At 43.6% G+C, this 16,192-nt stretch overlaps 2 protein-coding genes across 2 annotated transcripts; both read right to left on the bottom strand.

Moving 5' to 3' along the window:
• Positions 1-5,499: 5,499 nt before the first annotated feature.
• On the bottom strand, positions 5,500-7,063 carry LOC113563975 (chymotrypsin BI-like). Its single transcript, XM_026978131.1, has 4 exons — positions 7,020-7,063; positions 5,906-6,165; positions 5,615-5,851; positions 5,500-5,519 (listed from the first exon to the last, which is right to left on the bottom strand). Exons 1-4 carry the CDS (start codon positions 7,061-7,063, stop codon positions 5,500-5,502), a joined length of 561 nt encoding a protein of 186 aa, XP_026833932.1.
• A 2,235-nt stretch (positions 7,064-9,298) lies between these two features.
• Positions 9,299-11,090, bottom strand: LOC6543586. Its single transcript, XM_026978130.1, has 4 exons — positions 10,774-11,090; positions 10,706-10,713; positions 10,567-10,626; positions 9,299-9,402 (listed from the first exon to the last, which is right to left on the bottom strand). The coding sequence occupies exons 1-4, from the start codon at positions 11,088-11,090 to the stop codon at positions 9,299-9,301; spliced, it is 489 nt and encodes a 162-aa protein (XP_026833931.1).
• Positions 11,091-16,192: the final 5,102 nt, after the last annotated feature.

Here is a 16,192-nt window from a genome sequence, read left to right as displayed (position 1 = left end):
CCAGCACTCATCTCTAGAGCGAGGCATAAGCCAGCTTTCCTGCGGCGCTTTTAGCCATACGCCCAACCGAATATTGGCGGCTTGTTGTTGCTGGTGTTGCTGGTGTTGCTGCTTGGGAATGGCAACGCAGAAATTAAGACATTTTATAAATTGCGCGTTGTTTGTGGCCAGGAGGAAGGGGCAACCCTTAACGTGTTGCGCATTGCTTTGCGATTCGCCACGGCAACTGACCGAAACATTGGCCCATCAACATCGGCCACGGCCAACAGCAACGAGCCATTGCCATTGCCATTGTCGTACGGCTCATCAGCAACATCATCATCTTGTGGCAGTTGGCCATCAGGGAGGCTTCATTTGATTGCCCAAAACCGAGAGGGAAATCTTACTCCAGTCGCCGCCATCTCCACACCTTCAAGTCGCTGGCTTTTTTGGGCTCTGGGCTAGGTGCAACACTACAGTGTTGCAAGCTTCATTTTGCAAGCTTTTTATGCTTTTTAGATAAATTTTAAATTATTTATTTTTTAATATAACAAACGTTGTTTGATTTTAAAGACCTCCTATTGTATTGCATCAGTTAGATATTAGACATAAACATTTAATTAGGCACAGGCAAATATTTAATATGTTTTTAAAAGATTTCGACAAATGTTTATGATCATTCGAAATAAATTGCCATATTCAATTGAAATCTGCAGTTATTATTACACTCGTTAAAAGAGAAATAAAAAATATCTATGTTCGTAGTCATTTAGCAAACGTAATGTGGCATGGTTGCAACATTTGCATGTTGCCACATGTTGCCAATGTGTCAAATGTGGCTGCGCTTTGCCAGCCTTTACAAATGACCACACCTCCCGACATTTTTCTGTTTCTTTTTGTTTTTAATCCCTCGGCTTCGTCTGACCGCTAAACAAAAATTGTGTTTACGATCATCTATTGAGATTTTCCGGCCAGATGCAGCTGCCACGCCCATTCAGCGCTATCACGCCCAAACGCCCGCCGTCATTGCAGTGTTGCAGTGTTGCAGTTGCCGATTGTCTAACGCATGTCAATGAGGCAAGTTGCAGCTAAAGCCGGGGCCTAAGCCAAAACTATAGCTCCTCCTTTCAGCCACAAAAAAAAGGAACTCCTCCGGCGAATTTTCATTCCTCATCATTCCTGGGTGTGTTCTTCACTTATCTCGCACTCATATTTATGTTAATGTGTCTGTTCGCCAAAGATCAAAAGCAAAAGGCAAAGCGCTAACGGTTCTGTTTCTGGTTTGGGCCAAGTTCCTTCGTTGGCATCACAGTCTGTGGGACAAGTCCACAAGGAAAGTGTCTTGCTGGAAAATTTATGTTTCCTTTGTGTTGCCAATTTTTTTTGTTTTTGTTTCCTGGTGCATGGTATTCCTTGGGGTTTAATTAATACACGTACTTGAAAGTTTAAGAAAAGAAATCAACCAGAAAATGGGTCAGACGTTGTGGGCTAAGGGGCGTGGCTGTGCGTTGGGCTAAAGTGCAAAGCGATTAGCCTCGAAAAGTTGGCTTTATGAAAGCTTAGCGATCCCCTGCTCAGATGCTAAGCTATAAATATGGCCCAGTCAGGCCTGAATTCAATTTCAATTTCTTTTTGCCCGCAGTGGGGCCATCTATCACCCGGTTCCTTCTGCGGAGTCCAAAAGGTTCTCCAATTTCAGCCGCAACTAATCACACACAAATCTCGATTGCGGCTGCCACAAATATTGGCTACTAGCACTGTAGCGCTGCTGCAGAGCATGTACTCGTACTTAAATTTGATATTTTAATAAATTAAAGCGCATTGAAACTAATGCGCTGAGTACACCCGCCTGGCACCAAAGCTCCCGGAATGGATAGCCCGTCCAGAGAATCAGGAATCGGTAGCCGGGGAGTGAGATGCCTGCCAACTGATTGCGATTTGAAATATTCAATGGTCGCGCCGAACAACCAGGTAACAGGAACAAGCGACAAGAACTTCTGTTTTGGCCAGGAACCGGCGATGGAGATTCACAGTGATTCACTTGGAAAAATTTGAATACGTTTCCAAGCGCTGACCTCTTGGTTTCATTAGCCATATCCTTCAAACGATTCGGTAACTTGTTAAGTTCTTAAATGTAATAATAGCTCCTTGCTGATTTAGCTCTTTCCAGGGCTAAATAATAATATCGGAATATATCTGTACCAAAATACACATTCATATGTTTTAGACTTGCTATTCAAATAGCAAGTGTAATCGTTTTTTGTGAGTGTGCTAGTACTAGAGCGTGGACTGGATTGCAGTGCGGCCCAAACGCATGATTGGCAGACCGGACCGTTCTGACCAGGCCAAGTGTAATGAGCAGAGAGCTGGGCTGCTGGTGCTGTTGTGCTGTTGCTGTTGTGCTGCCCACCAGGCCGAGTTGCGAGCTGGAATCTCCATCTACTGGTGGCTGGTTACTGGCCCGGCCCGAACTGTCTGCCAAACTGCCTACCTACCTACCTACCGGGGCGATCAGCGATAAGTTTGGGGACTGCTCATATACGAAATGGTTTTGAATTCTCCCGTCTAGTGTTTGATTCTTATTAAAAGATTGGCGAAAGCATCTTACAAGCGCATTGCAAATTGCAACTGTCGCTTACCCAATCCGGACTTCTACTTCTCCTACATACGAGTATGTACGTGTATGTTTGCTGCCCGGCCATGAGGAACCCAACCCAAATCACACTCACATCCCACAGGTGGGTTTTTTTCTACTTCTCAGATACTTTTTCGCCGCTGCCGCTGCCGCTGCCGCTGCCTCTGCATACAATTAGCCTACAACGTGGGGCAACAAAATGTGCTTGTAATTTATTTAAAATCTTTCGCGTTCCCCAGCATCGCCCCCTTGCCCCTCGTGCATTTGAATCGAAATTTCTGGTTTATGAACCATAAACTTAATCGGTGAAATAATCAGCAGAAGAGCAAACAAGGCAAGAGTCAAAGGCAGAAGAGCAGCAGTCAAAGAAGGCTTGGCATCGGTGGAAAAATAAAGGAAATCTGGTCGAAAGGAGGCTGTTTTCCACCACCAAAGCAGAGAGAAGCCAAAAATAAAGGAAACCGAAGACCGAAAACTGAAAGCTGAGAGCTGAAGACTGAAATGGAAGCCAATGGCAGGGCAAAGTGTTTTTCCGAGCCGAGGCCAATCTGCGCTTTCGTTGTTTTCGGTGTTGTGTTGCCAATTCAGGTGCAAATGCATCTTGGCCGACTCTCTGGGCCTTATCAAATTCCTGCCAAGTGCCACTTAAGATCCTTGCTCCCGCTCCTCCCTGCTAAACTATTTATTTCTCCTAACAGTTTGCAAATTGCTTCTCATGTGGGTTGAACTTTTAATAACACGGCAGGAAGGCAGCCAGTCAAAGCGGAGAGAAATCTCAGCAATTTATATGGCTGTAAGTCGGTTCGGTTCAGTCGGTTCGGTTCGGTTCGGTTCGGTTCAGTTTCAACTGCAACTTCAAGGCGGGTGCCCGTTTCATGAATGGATTCTCTTCGGTTCGCCTAGGTTTCTTCGGCTTTTCTACGTTTTCTGGGCTTCCTCGGCTTGGCTGGCAATGGCCCAAATTATGCGAAACAAATTCTTAGCTGCACTGCGAAAAATTCTAAGAAAATCTCAGAACAGTCAGGAACAAACGTATCCATCTCTTTTTGAAAAACATATATAGCAAAAAGCTTCATAAACTGTATGCTTTATTGGCTCGTATTCTATATTAAACGTGTTAGTTCACTTTATAGTGCTTTTCCAACCCCTTTTAGTACTATTTATTTCAGTTTTGGACATAGCTTTTTTCTCTGCACAAAACGCAATGCAATTACTTATCACAGTATGCTCCACCGCCAGACATGAGGTGACCATCGAGCGATGCTCGCCTGGCATCGAAATTACTTCACAGTTCTTGCCCGTGCCTATGAGTATGCAAATGTCTAGCATGCTGGACACGACTATTACCTGTCACATTGTCAGGTGATTGCGAAATTGTTGCGTTACGCCAGCGCCCAGGAGAAGCCGTCCAAAAGATCCCCGAATGGCCAAATGGCCAAATGGTGAACTGCAAACTGAGAGCTGAAAACGCGGCTGAAAATTTGTGGGAAACATCAACGGCGGCTATGGGCGAGACTAAGTGCCCGGGCACTGGCAATGGGCACCCCATTGATGGCAGTTGGAAACGTGACTCGAACGTGACGTTTTGTGCAAACAGGAAGATGCCAACTGACAGCAGACGGCGCAACTTGGCCAAAAGCGCAACAGTTGGCTTGGCTTTGGCTTCGGCTTTGTCCGTATACCCGTCCAGAGGAGACAGAAGAGTTAATACAGTTCGGCGCGGAGTTGACTTGATTGCCGGCGACGTTGGTGGTGGTCAAGGCAGCCAAAGGAAACCGAAACCCATTGCTAAGCCCAAACGCAAACGCAAACCCAAACCCAAACCCGAACCCGAACCCAAAGTCGGGCCAAGATCCGGGCCCAAAACGGTACTCACAAAATTACTTTAACTGCTCTGAAACGACTCTTGCCTTGACTTTGAATGCGTTGAACTTTTGTTTGCATAAACTTGGCCAAGAGGCAGAGGCGGTTCCCTTTTGCCAGCCCCGCTGCTTTATCAGCACTCACATCATATTTACAATATGGAAATCATTTGCATTGTAATAATTTACAATTTCGCTGCGTAGGCCGAACTGTACTAAGCTGTGCTGGCTGTAACGATCTGGATGTTAGCCCGCTTGCTTGGCCAACTGGTCTGGCCAACAAAGGCATGTAATTGATGAAAGCCCCCAATCGCTATTAATGTCATCGATAACATTTCGATTCTGTGTCGAGTGAGTGGCTGGGATACCTATCCCTGGGATACCTATGTGGATACCTATGGACCTGGACTCTCTCTCCCCTGGTTTTTGGCCTAGGTCCAGGGTCCCAAGAAGAGTTACAAGCTCGTAAACGTCGACAACACAAATCAAAACATGTCACAAACAGTTGCTACGCCTCGCAAATTCCTGGAAAGCCCCAAACAAACGCTTGTAGGTCGCTTACTTCCTGGTGTAATTGCAGTCAGCCTTCCAAATGGAATTGAAAATGGTAATGGCAATGGTAATGGAGATGGAAATGAAAATATAAATGCAAATGGAAATGGCACTGGCACTGCGATCGCTAATTTATGGGGCTCGTCAAGGTTGAAAGATGATAAATAATGCGCAAACATTTGGGTCTTGCTGCCCAAATTCAAAAATGCAGTAGAAAAAAAGAAAAAAAAATATATATATATTATGTAAGTGAATATACATTTTCTGTGATGAACAATTACAAATTTCCACCATACATTTATTAGTTTTGCATATTACTTTTTTCTTTGCCTACTTGTATTTTGCAGTGCATTTTGTATGATCATGACAACTAGAGCTACTTTCAAAGTTCCTATGCCGAAAGTCTGGTAAAGCACATTACAAATATTATTTATTTATTTATACTTGCAGTAAGTATATTTATATACATTTTTAGCAGGTCAAAGGATAGTCTGGATGGAGATGTTTTAAATTTAATTTTGACTTCTTGCGTGATGGCGAATCCAGGTAAGGTACGAAGAAACTTTGTTAAAAAAGACTGGGTAACCTGGCTGGCAAACAGGGTTAGTTATAAAGGATGCTATTCCCAGTAGCACAAAGTTCGATTCATGCCAAATTACTAATGGGCCACCAGAATCTCCTTTGCACGGACTGTGCTCGTCTGTAGCTATACAAATAAGCGATGATGGAACTGCTGAAGTTATTATAGACTTAAAGATACGTTCGCAGTCACGATCAGGTAAAATCGGGGCATTGTGGTATTTCAAGCTGGGATCCCAGTTTCCTGTATGTTGGGACTATTAGGTGAACAAATAATACTACAGAAATGGCACCTTACCGTTAAGGTGTCCCCAGCCTGAGATAGTTGCTTCACTGAATTCGTATTGAAGTCTTGGCTTTGGCAGTTGGACAGCTTTTATGTAGTCGTCAAATATTAGGGACATCGGAAGCTTTATCATTGCGATATCGTTAGCAAATAAATTGCTATTCCATTCATTGTGTATTATGAAATGATCTCTTTTGACTACCAATCGTTGTTGGCCCGCTTCCCCTACATCCGAAACATTTACAGCACCAAAATATATTTTAACAGCATATCTGAAAGGGGAAAACATTCAAATTTTGGTTTGGTTAGAATAAAAATCTGTTTTATTTTCGATCTTACAGATCTGGACTATCCAGGCAGTGAGCTGCAGTTAGGACACGATTCCTGGAGATAATAATTCCACCGCACAGAGGAATCCATGCGATATCTTTTTGAAGATTGGAAAGAAAAAGTGCTCCGAGAAATGTTTGGTATGGAAATTGTTTGGGAGCGGCATAGTGTCCATTGATAATTCGATTAAGTTCGTTAGGAAAGACAAAACGAATTAGAAAAGAAAGAAATGTCAAACTAACGATTATTTTGCTCTGCATGTCTGCTTTCAACTGAAACCTAAAACTCTGTGCGCTTCTTTTAAAGTGCAACACCTGGGAGTTAAAGGTAAACGTAATTAGTCAGTGGATAAGATTTCGACTTGAAATAATATGAAGCTTAACTAAATATTTTGTATTTAAATTACAGCTGTCAGAGTAAAAAATATCTACTTCACCAGTAAATTAAAAAATATCGTGAGAACGCTGCTAGGAATTTGTTGATTTAAGTTACCTGCGTTTTGAAAGGCAATTACGAACTATCAAGAATTATGTGCATTCCTCGTGAATTGCTTGTTTGCTTGTCGAAAATTCGTCGAAAATATATGTCTGGCTGTTTGGAAGCTCTGCAGAAAACACAAGGAACAGCCGAAAAACAATTATCAGATGTCCTGGATGGGCGCATACTCATCGCGATTTGGCGGGGCAACGCCTTAAATCATTTTAAGCAAACACTTGGCACCAAATGGCCGCCCATTGTATAAACTGCAGAACGCCGGTTGGCTTATCAAAAGAAAGCTTATTAATAACTCATATACATAATGCAACCAGATCGGGCCGGGGGCCAGTTGAGGCCGCTCATAATCACTAAATCAAAACAACCCGACATGAGAAATGTGGAAATTGAAAAACGCTTCAGCACCGAGTACGCGAGTGGGTTCCGAGAAAAAACAGCTCCATTGAGAGGTGAACCCCAGGACCCCAAAAAGAACTGGAGTCCGAAAACGCTAACCAAGCCCCAGAACTGGAAAAAGCCAACTGAAAACGCCCAAAGCGCGATACTCAACACTTTGGACAAGTTTTTGACACCAATGGAGCGAACGGCCGGCCAAAAGTCTGGAAAAGGGAAAATATTTTTTATTGGCCATTTCAATTATCTTAATGCACTTTAATATGCCAGGCGAGTTGCAAACTTTTTTACCGTTTTGCAAGCATGTGTGTGTGTATGCTTGTGATTATCAGTTAATAAGGCATCAATAAATTTTGGTAAGCAGCAGCAGCCGTGGCCCGAAAACGCCAGACTTGGCCAAGACGGCTCACGCAGCCTCACGGCTCTTGGCCAGATCGCCTCGAGATGATGCCGCAGATTGAGGCGGCCAGATTGCAATTAATTTGCAATAACTTTTGATAAATGCGCGCCTGCGTTTTTGGGAGGGTAGTGGATTTAACGTCACACGATAACGAGTTGACGCGATTAACTGGTAGATATGTTGCCGTATTCCAACCAGACTGCTTTTGGGCCAGAACCACTCCCGTTGGCCCCGAGATAGAGACGGCCACTTAAGTGAAATCGAAGGTTCGCAGTTCTTTATGGCTTCCCCGAAAATCTCAAATATTCCCGACGGCCATATCGTTTTATTAACTTGCCATCAAACTTTATGCCGACCAGAGTGCGCGGATGAAAATGCCAAACGATCAGTGTTAAATTCGCATGCGACAAATTTGCAGCGAGAACGCAAAAGTTGCGGTCGCAGAATGTGGGGAAGTATTTGAAAAATTTCATCAATGAGCGAAAAGTTAATAAAAAATAATTAATTTAAGCGAATTGGCCGTCACAGGGCGGGGCTGCTGAGTTGGCATCGCAACTGGCGCTGCAAGCGCATTTAAATTGAATAAAAGTTGCGGAAAGACGGCAACATTGCAACTGCAACTGCTATTTCGCCGCTGCCGTTATGCGCTTAACATCTTGGCATCCAATCAATTAGTTTTTATGCGCTTCCATTGCCAACTGCTGTTGGTTGCTCTGGGCCAAGCCTTCTTTCTCTTCGTCAGCCGTGTCAGCAACAAATTGGCGAAGGGACCGGCAACCGGCGACAACTTGCAACCAGCACGGCTGCAACGGCAACGGCAGCTCGCAGCTTGCAACTTGCAACAGAAATGGCAAGCCAATGGCACCAGCAACTGCCACAACCACGATGACAACGCGGACATCTTGCAGCTGCATTAGCACTGCCCGGGAAAAGGAGAGATCATTTTCAACTGGTTATTAACAGATCGATATTGCTTATCTCTGAGTGGGTTTTACTTTCCTGTTGACCCGAGTTCTTAACTCCAGATCTCTGAACAATTTTTGGCTAAGGGTTGTGCTTTGTAATTATTTAGTAATTAAGTAGTTCCCGACGAGCATGATTAGCTGCCAATTAAATGCAATTAAATGCTATGTTACTTTTTGAGTAGATACTTTTTACTTTTTGAGTAGAGAGCAAATTCGCCCAAATAAACAGGCAACGCAATCAGCTTAAACACTACGGTAATTATTTCTTGCAGAGGCTAGTGCAACCAGCAGTTTTTCCATCTGCCCAAATGTGATACTTTCCCAAAAAGCAAATAGGAAAAAATAGAAAGAAATATCGAATGCTAACTTAAGTTGTCGGCCCGGGTGAAATGTTATTCAAATGGCTTTCAAATGCCAACGAAATGTGCGCAGGCTTGCGGTTTCTGCGATTGACAAATCAATTTGGCAATGGCTTTTGGGGCTGGGATTTGGGTTTTTTTCTCCACACTTATTTTTTGTATGCAATCGAGAAGAGACGGAAACCAACACCTGCTGGCTGATGGCATTTCTTATTCTTTTTCGGCTGACCGAGAAATCCCCGCTAGCCGACACCTTCGAGTCGAGGCAGCCACGTCGATCAAAGCCATTCGAACACTTGGCAAATATATGCGCATTGCTAAGCAGTTGGCTAAGAGGGGATAATCAGGGGGGATGCTTGGTGGGGGGGGAGGGGGTGTGGTAAATCGACGACAAGCTGGCGGCAGCTACGTCTGCATAAATGCATGAGGATGCCTCCAGCCGCATCTGCATTTCTGTGGCGGCTTAGCACCAACTGCCAATGGCTTTTGGCCAAGTCATTGCCGCTTGTTGCTGTTTGTTGCTGTTGCAGTTGCCATTGTTGCCGTTGTCCAAACACAACTGAAGTGCTAAAAACATTCCAATGTCAGGTATTAGCAATTTAAGTTAACCCTCAGCCCGCTCCGCTCCGCAGGAATCGCCACTCAAGTGCGAGACTCCTTGGATTTTCCGCCGACTTCGATCGACGATTCCACAAAGTGAGCCCGAAGAAAAGGAACATTCTCCTTTGATTTTGATTGCCACAATGTAGCTGTCGATGTGGATGCAACAAATTAGACAGTTTGCTAATCTATGAAAGCATTTCAGCTCATAAATCATAAATGCCAATGGTATTTAGATTCTTACACTGACGGCTTCTTTTATGCATTTATTATGCGATGTTTAGTAGTGAGAAATGAAGGAAGTTTATACTATATTCCATTAGTTTGTATGCTCACGTTAATTATCGTAGTAAACTAAACTGAACAAAGCAATTTACCATTTCGTACAGTATTTTATCTACTGTAGATCTTTAATATGTTATTATGGAAAAATTAATTTGTGAAAACTCGCAGTCACTTAAATTTCGCGTTCCCAGGATTTATGAGTCACTTGCATTTGTCGAGGGACCCGAAAGTTGTGCCCAGAAAATAGGGCTCAAAGGGTTTGTTTTTGGCCAAGGCAAAAGGGGCGGCCTTGGAGGCTGGTGGGCGTGGTCGGCTGGGCAATGCCCAACGGCAACAGGAACTTTTGCGCGATTCTCTGGCTGGTTGTTTGTGTTAATTGAGTTGTTTGCAGCTTGTGTTGCTGTTGCGGCTTCATGTTGCTGCTGCTGCTGCTGCTGCTGCTGCTGTTGCTCGTTTCGTTGCACATTCGTTCGTCTGTTGCATTCATTCCGTTAAGATTTTTTTTAAACACACGTCCAGTTGTTTTGCCGCTGCGATTTTTGTGTTCTCCTGTTGTTCTATGTCTGCCCAAAGTCCCCGATTTGGCTCCAACTCCCGCTCCGCAGCGGACTGTTTGCAATTTTACAGCAATTAGTGCTGCTTGTGTACACTGTCAGTTATTCCTCTGCAGATTTTCAAGTCAAGTGAGTGTTTTGGCTTTGTGGCCGTTGTGTTTTTCCTTTTTCCATTTGCAGCCTTGTCTCTTAATGTCGCGCGCATCAAGCGAAATGAGTCATGGGAGCTGCGCTTTGTGTTGCATTATGTTGCTTTATGTTGCTGCTGTTTCTGGTGTTGCTGCTGCAGATGCTGCTGCTGTTGCTGCTGATGCGGCTGATGCTTCTAGCAGCCTGGCTAATTTGCGATACTCTGAAATTGAAAAGCGGACACTAAATTAATTACACTCCTATCCAGAAATTCACAAAAAAAAGAGACCAGAGTTGCTTACCTTTTGGGCTGAAATAAATTGTTAAATATAAGCAATATTTTTCGAAAAAAAAACTAAAAACAACCTACGTTTTAGACCGCTTTTTATCCCACCGGCTTGGTGGACTCGGACTTCGGGGCTCCCGATGGGCCAGATATATGGGCAGCGGAGTATTCTCCGGCAGCTTATCCCGCTCCAATTTGTTGTTCAAAATGCGATCCATGACCACTTGCTCATTCTTCCGATTTCTGGCATCCATCAACTGCAGGATCTCTTCGACCACAGGTTGAGTTCTCCTGGCCATAAACGCACCTCGGGCATTGCGGTACGGCAGTCCTAGTGTTCTAGCTGCGAATCCACTAGATGAATCCGTCAAGGTGGAGTCGGATAGAGACGTCCTGTTCATTGCTACGAATTTTCTATTGATATTTCTCGGTGCCAATGGGAAAGTTACAATCGGAAGTAATTTAAGCCGCCAACTAAGTGAAATAGACGAGAGCTGAAAATCACAGCCGTCTCGTTGTGAAAATTCTGAGCTGAGCTTCATTATGTTTATATTTTTCTGAAACCAACTTGATTTTTATTTAAAGAGGTAGACTGCCATGCATATTTGGCAGAGTACAGACCCCAAACGCCTGGCACTCGAACACGCCCAAGTAGAAAAATGGCTAAAGATTTGCCACAGACACAAAAGCCAAAGCAAATACGCTCTGGGACCCACAGAGGCCCCCAGCAATAAGCAAAAGCAAAAGCAAAAGCAAATCCGTTGCTGGTGCAGCAAGAAAAAGCGTTTTGTGTCACAAAATATTTGAATGTAGACTCGGTCGCGATTGCAGCTTTGGCTTGCTGTCTTTATTCCCGTCCCTGCTGCGATATTCGAGCTATATCTATACCGTACTATACTATGCTATACTATACCTTGCTATAGCTGACGTGCGCCTGCGCGACCACGCCCCCCGCCGCCGCACCGCCCCTGCGACCGCTCGACTGGATCACTAATTGGTCACGACAGCAGCGAGCTATGATTTTTTTGCCGTCGATTTTTCAGCTCTTTCTGCGATTCTGTGTGGTTTTTGTTGCTTTGCTGTTGTTTTAGCATTTTTTGTTTTTTTTTTGGCCAAACGAAAAGTAAAATCCATTGAATTTGGCAAGAGGCCGCTGCGATTTCGTGTGGCCAGCTCCAAACAGACTGGAAACCTTCAATTTTGGTAGCTTTTCCACTGCTCGCAGACAGCCAGCAATACCACCTACCTTCTGGCCAAGTCCCCTCAGGATGGGGCATTAAAGTTTAGAGCCGCAATTGATTTTAGTCGTCAGTTTTATGGGCTTTTGATTTTTCTTTATTGTAGTTTGCGATTTTTTTGTTTTTTTGCCGCATCTGTGGCGCAAACGTTAAACAATTCGCTTCGTTTGACCAAATTTATTCGATGCTTTATTATTGAATATAATTTTAAATGGTTTTTTAATCATTTTTTGATGTTGGCCCAAATGGCGTGCTATTATTCAAGAGTCCAAACATTAAGTAGAATTTCGGCTCTCAGTTGTGCAACTTGCAATAAATTACCAACCGATTGAAAAACACGCTGAAATAAATATTTGATAACCTTACTTTTATGCCTGACTAGCAATTCAAATAAATGCAAAACTTAACCAAACTTGTAAAAGCGTTGCGCAAATTATAATCTAATTTCGTTTCAAATTGTACAACCACACCGATTCCATTGGCCAGTAATTTATGGTGCCTCTTTAGTCACTGGGATAGCAACAATACAAATTTCGGCAATCGCCGCAGGAAGGCGACCAAGCGACAGCGTCATTCATCACACAAAATTTACTTAATGAAATTAATAAATAAATTATGATATAAATCTCGAACAGTCGCCGGTGTCCGTGTTGCAGCAGCAACATTTTTATTAAAAGCTCTAAATTATTGGCAGTCGCATGCGATGCCGACAAACGACCTGGTCAGCTGCTGCTGCAGTTGTTGCAGTTGCCGCAGTTGTTGCAGTTGCCGCAGTGGCTGTTGCAGCTAACCAGCAACAGCAGGCACACATTAACGAGCAAATGTCAATTTCCAGGCAATCTTTTTGCAATTTCTGGCTTTTTTAGTTAATAATTTTGGCCGTGCCGCCGGAGTTGCGCCAAGTCGATGTGCAGAAGCAACAGCAACAACGTCGTGTCGGCTTTCGTAATGTGCCGGGAAATATTTGCGGCTAGTAAAATTAAGTTAATAATTCTTTTTTTCGATTTTCGAAGTTTTTAATTGGCCGGCGGCGAAAAGGAAGGGGTGAGCATACTCTACCATAAATGAGGCTACTTTAAAACACATTTATATGAAGTAAGATTGGCAAGCTTACAACTTTTGATTATTGTGTTGCTATTATATAATCATTATAATCATTAAGATATGTGATTAAATACATGCTAAAGAGTATTTTTACTTCTTTAATCAGCTTTTTAGCATTTTTATTCCCATTTGTGTTGGCCACTTGATAAATTTCTGAACTCGCCGACAAATATTTTCTGTTTTCCTGATCGGTTTTCCTTTTCTTTTTTTTGTTTTTCCTTGGCTATTGCTGCGCCACGTAAATGTGTCAAATATTGACAATTTATATGAAATCGACATAGGTGCTTGGCCACAAAAAGAAACAACGAAAACCCCAAACAAAAACTGATTTTGGCGACTGGCAAGAAATATGAGTTAAATGCGTTTTTTGGGTCGTTGCAATAATTTTTCTATGCCTCTTTTTCTATTCCCCCTACTCGATGCATTTGCAGTTTTGATTGCTGTTGTTAGTTTGGTGTTGTTGCCAATTGTTGTTCTTGCTGTTGCAGTTGCAGTTGCAGTTGCCTTTGCCTGTGGTTGCTGTAAACAGGAGATTGTTATTTGCAACCCGCTGTGCGTACACCGCAAACTGGACAACTTAATTTGGCTAAAGTCGCTTGTTAGTGTTGCTGCGGTCTGGTTGCCCATTGTTGGTGTTGCTGGTGTTGCTGGTGTCGCAGTTTGCGGTCCGCGCTCACCACATCATATCACATCCGATCCGATCCGAGTGCGGAATGCGAATTGAGGCACCGAGATGAATATGAAGATGAAGCAACCGCGGTTTCTTCTACACTTTTTATCGGTTTTTGTTAGCCGCAGCAAGTGGGACTAGTTTCCCGCATATCGAATGCAGTTGCCACAGTCACAATTAGAGGAACACAAAATTAGAATGCAAAAGCAGGTTCCCATTTTCGATATCTCTGAAAAACAGCGATGCGGAGAACTTTAACGGCAATTTGTACATACCTACTTAATCGGCCTATAAAACTTGTGGTATTAACTATTGAAGAAATGTTTGTACTTAAAGAAAAGGAGGTCACTATCCTATATCCAGTCGATATAAGTATTTTTCATGGCTCAGGTAAGCACTAATAAAAACTACATAGTAACTGCCAATATTCCCAAGCATTTTTAGCATCTCTAATGCCAAAACGGTTATCCTGTGGGCCATATTTCTTTCGCCACTTTTTCTACCACTTTAATTGCTCACGTCATTGATTAATTTGTTGACTGGCTTGGCTTAATAATCGCCACACGATGGCGGAAAAAACAATGCAGCAACAATTGCAACTGCGGCAGCAACATGAAAGTTGTCGCGTCACATGCAACAAACGACATTTATCATGTTAACCTTTGGAGTGCATTTGTCTAGACGTCTTCAACGAGGGTTGATGTGGATGTTGCTGTTGCTGTTGCTGATGTACTCCTTACTGCTGCTGCTGCTGCTGCTGCTGTTGCGGAAGAAAAAAGAAGCGTTTTAGGCACTGCAGGCGCAAGAAGGAATCATAATAATTTGTAATAAATTAACGCCTGTGCCAGCCAGTGACAAACGCAACAACATCGGCGGCAACACCTAGGCATTTGTACCTAGGAAGGATTAAAACACGCCCAGTCCCTGCAGCTCTCGTCATCTTCATTAAGTCAAGGCGCGTCGTCCTCGAGTGCAAAGTCAACCAGACAGCACATGTGGCATATGGCACACACCACCACCATTCACTCCACACCATGCCACACCATGCCACTCCACTCCGATGCCCTCCGTTTTGGCCATGTTGCCATAACCCTTTTGTCTAATTTCACGCTGTCGTTCCTCATCAAAGACTGACGCGCGTCCCCGGCGAGTAATTCATCATTTCGCGTGACGTACTCCGGAGTCCACATCCTCGTCCCCAGCCCCAGGAGCCCTGATTCTCCATCAGCAGCAGCAGCAGCAGCAGCAGGCACATAAATTCTCAAGTGCCAAATGCATTTTTTATATCGCCATTTGCCGACGAGAGCGCCTTGCCTTTGACTTGGCCTTAACTCCTGTTGGCGTGACACAATCGACAAGTTGAAAGCAGGCAGCGCAGTTGCAGTTGCAGTTGCAGTGCTTGATGCTGCTGCTTTTGCTGCTGCTGTCCCCATCGTTAGCTGCTAATTATTCAAATTAATTGTTTCGCCCCAAAGACACGCGCACGCGCACCTCAAACGCCAATCAACTGAAGACAGTTGGCAGTGGAGAGACTGGGAAATGGAAAGCTGGGGGAAAACTCCGCAGTTGACAAGTGCAATGTTTGTGGGGCATTGAGCAGGGGCATCAATGGAAATTTAAGCACATTTAACCAGATGCTTGACATCTGTTCATTTCTTACACTGCAAATCTGCAATCTGGAATCCAATAAACGTATGCCCCATCATATTATGACACCATGCAAACTCCAATTAAACGACTGCCGCCATTTCTAATTGAGCTATTAAAGTTGGCCTGCACTGGCTATGATTTTTCGAGGTCCGAACTGAAATTGGCAAAACGCCTTTCGAGTTGCCAAGTTCTGCTGTTCTACATGACTCCGTTGTCAGGCTAACAAATAGAAATGGCAATTCGAATGCAAAGTTTAATTTTTTTGCCAAGAACTTACGATTTAGGTCGCCATGGGCTGGCAGCCTTGTCCATTGCCTGTCACGTCTGGGATTTGCCGGGGCTGGGAAAAAGGGGCGTTGACTCTGGGTGGGCGTAACACTTATGATTCGATTGGGCGTGAAAAGCGGAAAAGTGTTACAGAGGACAGCGCTTTGAATTTATTTGATTGTTGCACGATATCCATTGACCAGTAATATTCAAGCCCTTAGGAAGCTGGAACTTTATATTATCTTAATTCACTTATTCCACTTTAAGATCCAAGAACGCGGGTAAACCCGTTCCGGATTGAGTTGTATTTTGCATTCCATCGACCATCAATTCCTGATAAAGAAAACATGACTAAAGGACGAATGCAAACAACTCCATTTATAATTTTTGTTTCAGCTTGTGGTTTATGAACTCAAATGGCAACTATTTGGTTTCAATTTGGACGGCTGGCGAGTGCCCTTCAAAAATGTTTGTCTTTTTTTAAATAATTTATGAATAGTACTTGTTTCGCAGATAAAGACATTTTGGGTCGACCCTGGATATCTATTTAAATTTAATACAACGAAATTCAGAC

Source organism: Drosophila erecta, unplaced genomic scaffold (genome assembly GCF_003286155.1).
Source record: "Drosophila erecta strain 14021-0224.00,06,07 unplaced genomic scaffold, DereRS2 tig00000021-arrow-pilon, whole genome shotgun sequence".
NCBI classification, from domain to species: Eukaryota; Metazoa; Arthropoda; class Insecta; order Diptera; family Drosophilidae; genus Drosophila; species Drosophila erecta.
This window is presented reverse-complemented; position numbering and strand designations above follow the sequence as displayed.

Bases quoted from the DNA above. Each gene is read 5' to 3' on its own strand.
- LOC113563975 (XM_026978131.1), bottom strand. From the start codon at position 7,063: ATGAGCGGCCTCAACTGGCCCCCGGCCCGATCTGGTTGCATTAT. The intron at 5,852-5,905 runs GTAAGGTGCCAT...CCCAACATACAG, and splicing joins AGGCTGGGGACACCTTAACG to GAAACTGGGATCCCAGCTTG. The intron at 5,520-5,614 runs GTTACCCAGTCT...ATCTCCATCCAG, and splicing joins TAACCCTGTTTGCCAGCCAG to ACTATCCTTTGACCTGCTAA.
- LOC6543586 (XM_026978130.1), bottom strand. From the start codon at position 11,090: ATGAACAGGACGTCTCTATCCGACTCCACCTTGACGGATTCATCTAGT. The intron at 9,403-10,566 runs CATCTGCAGCAG...GAATGTTTTTAG, and splicing joins ATCAGCAGCAACAGCAGCAG to CACTTCAGTTGTGTTTGGAC.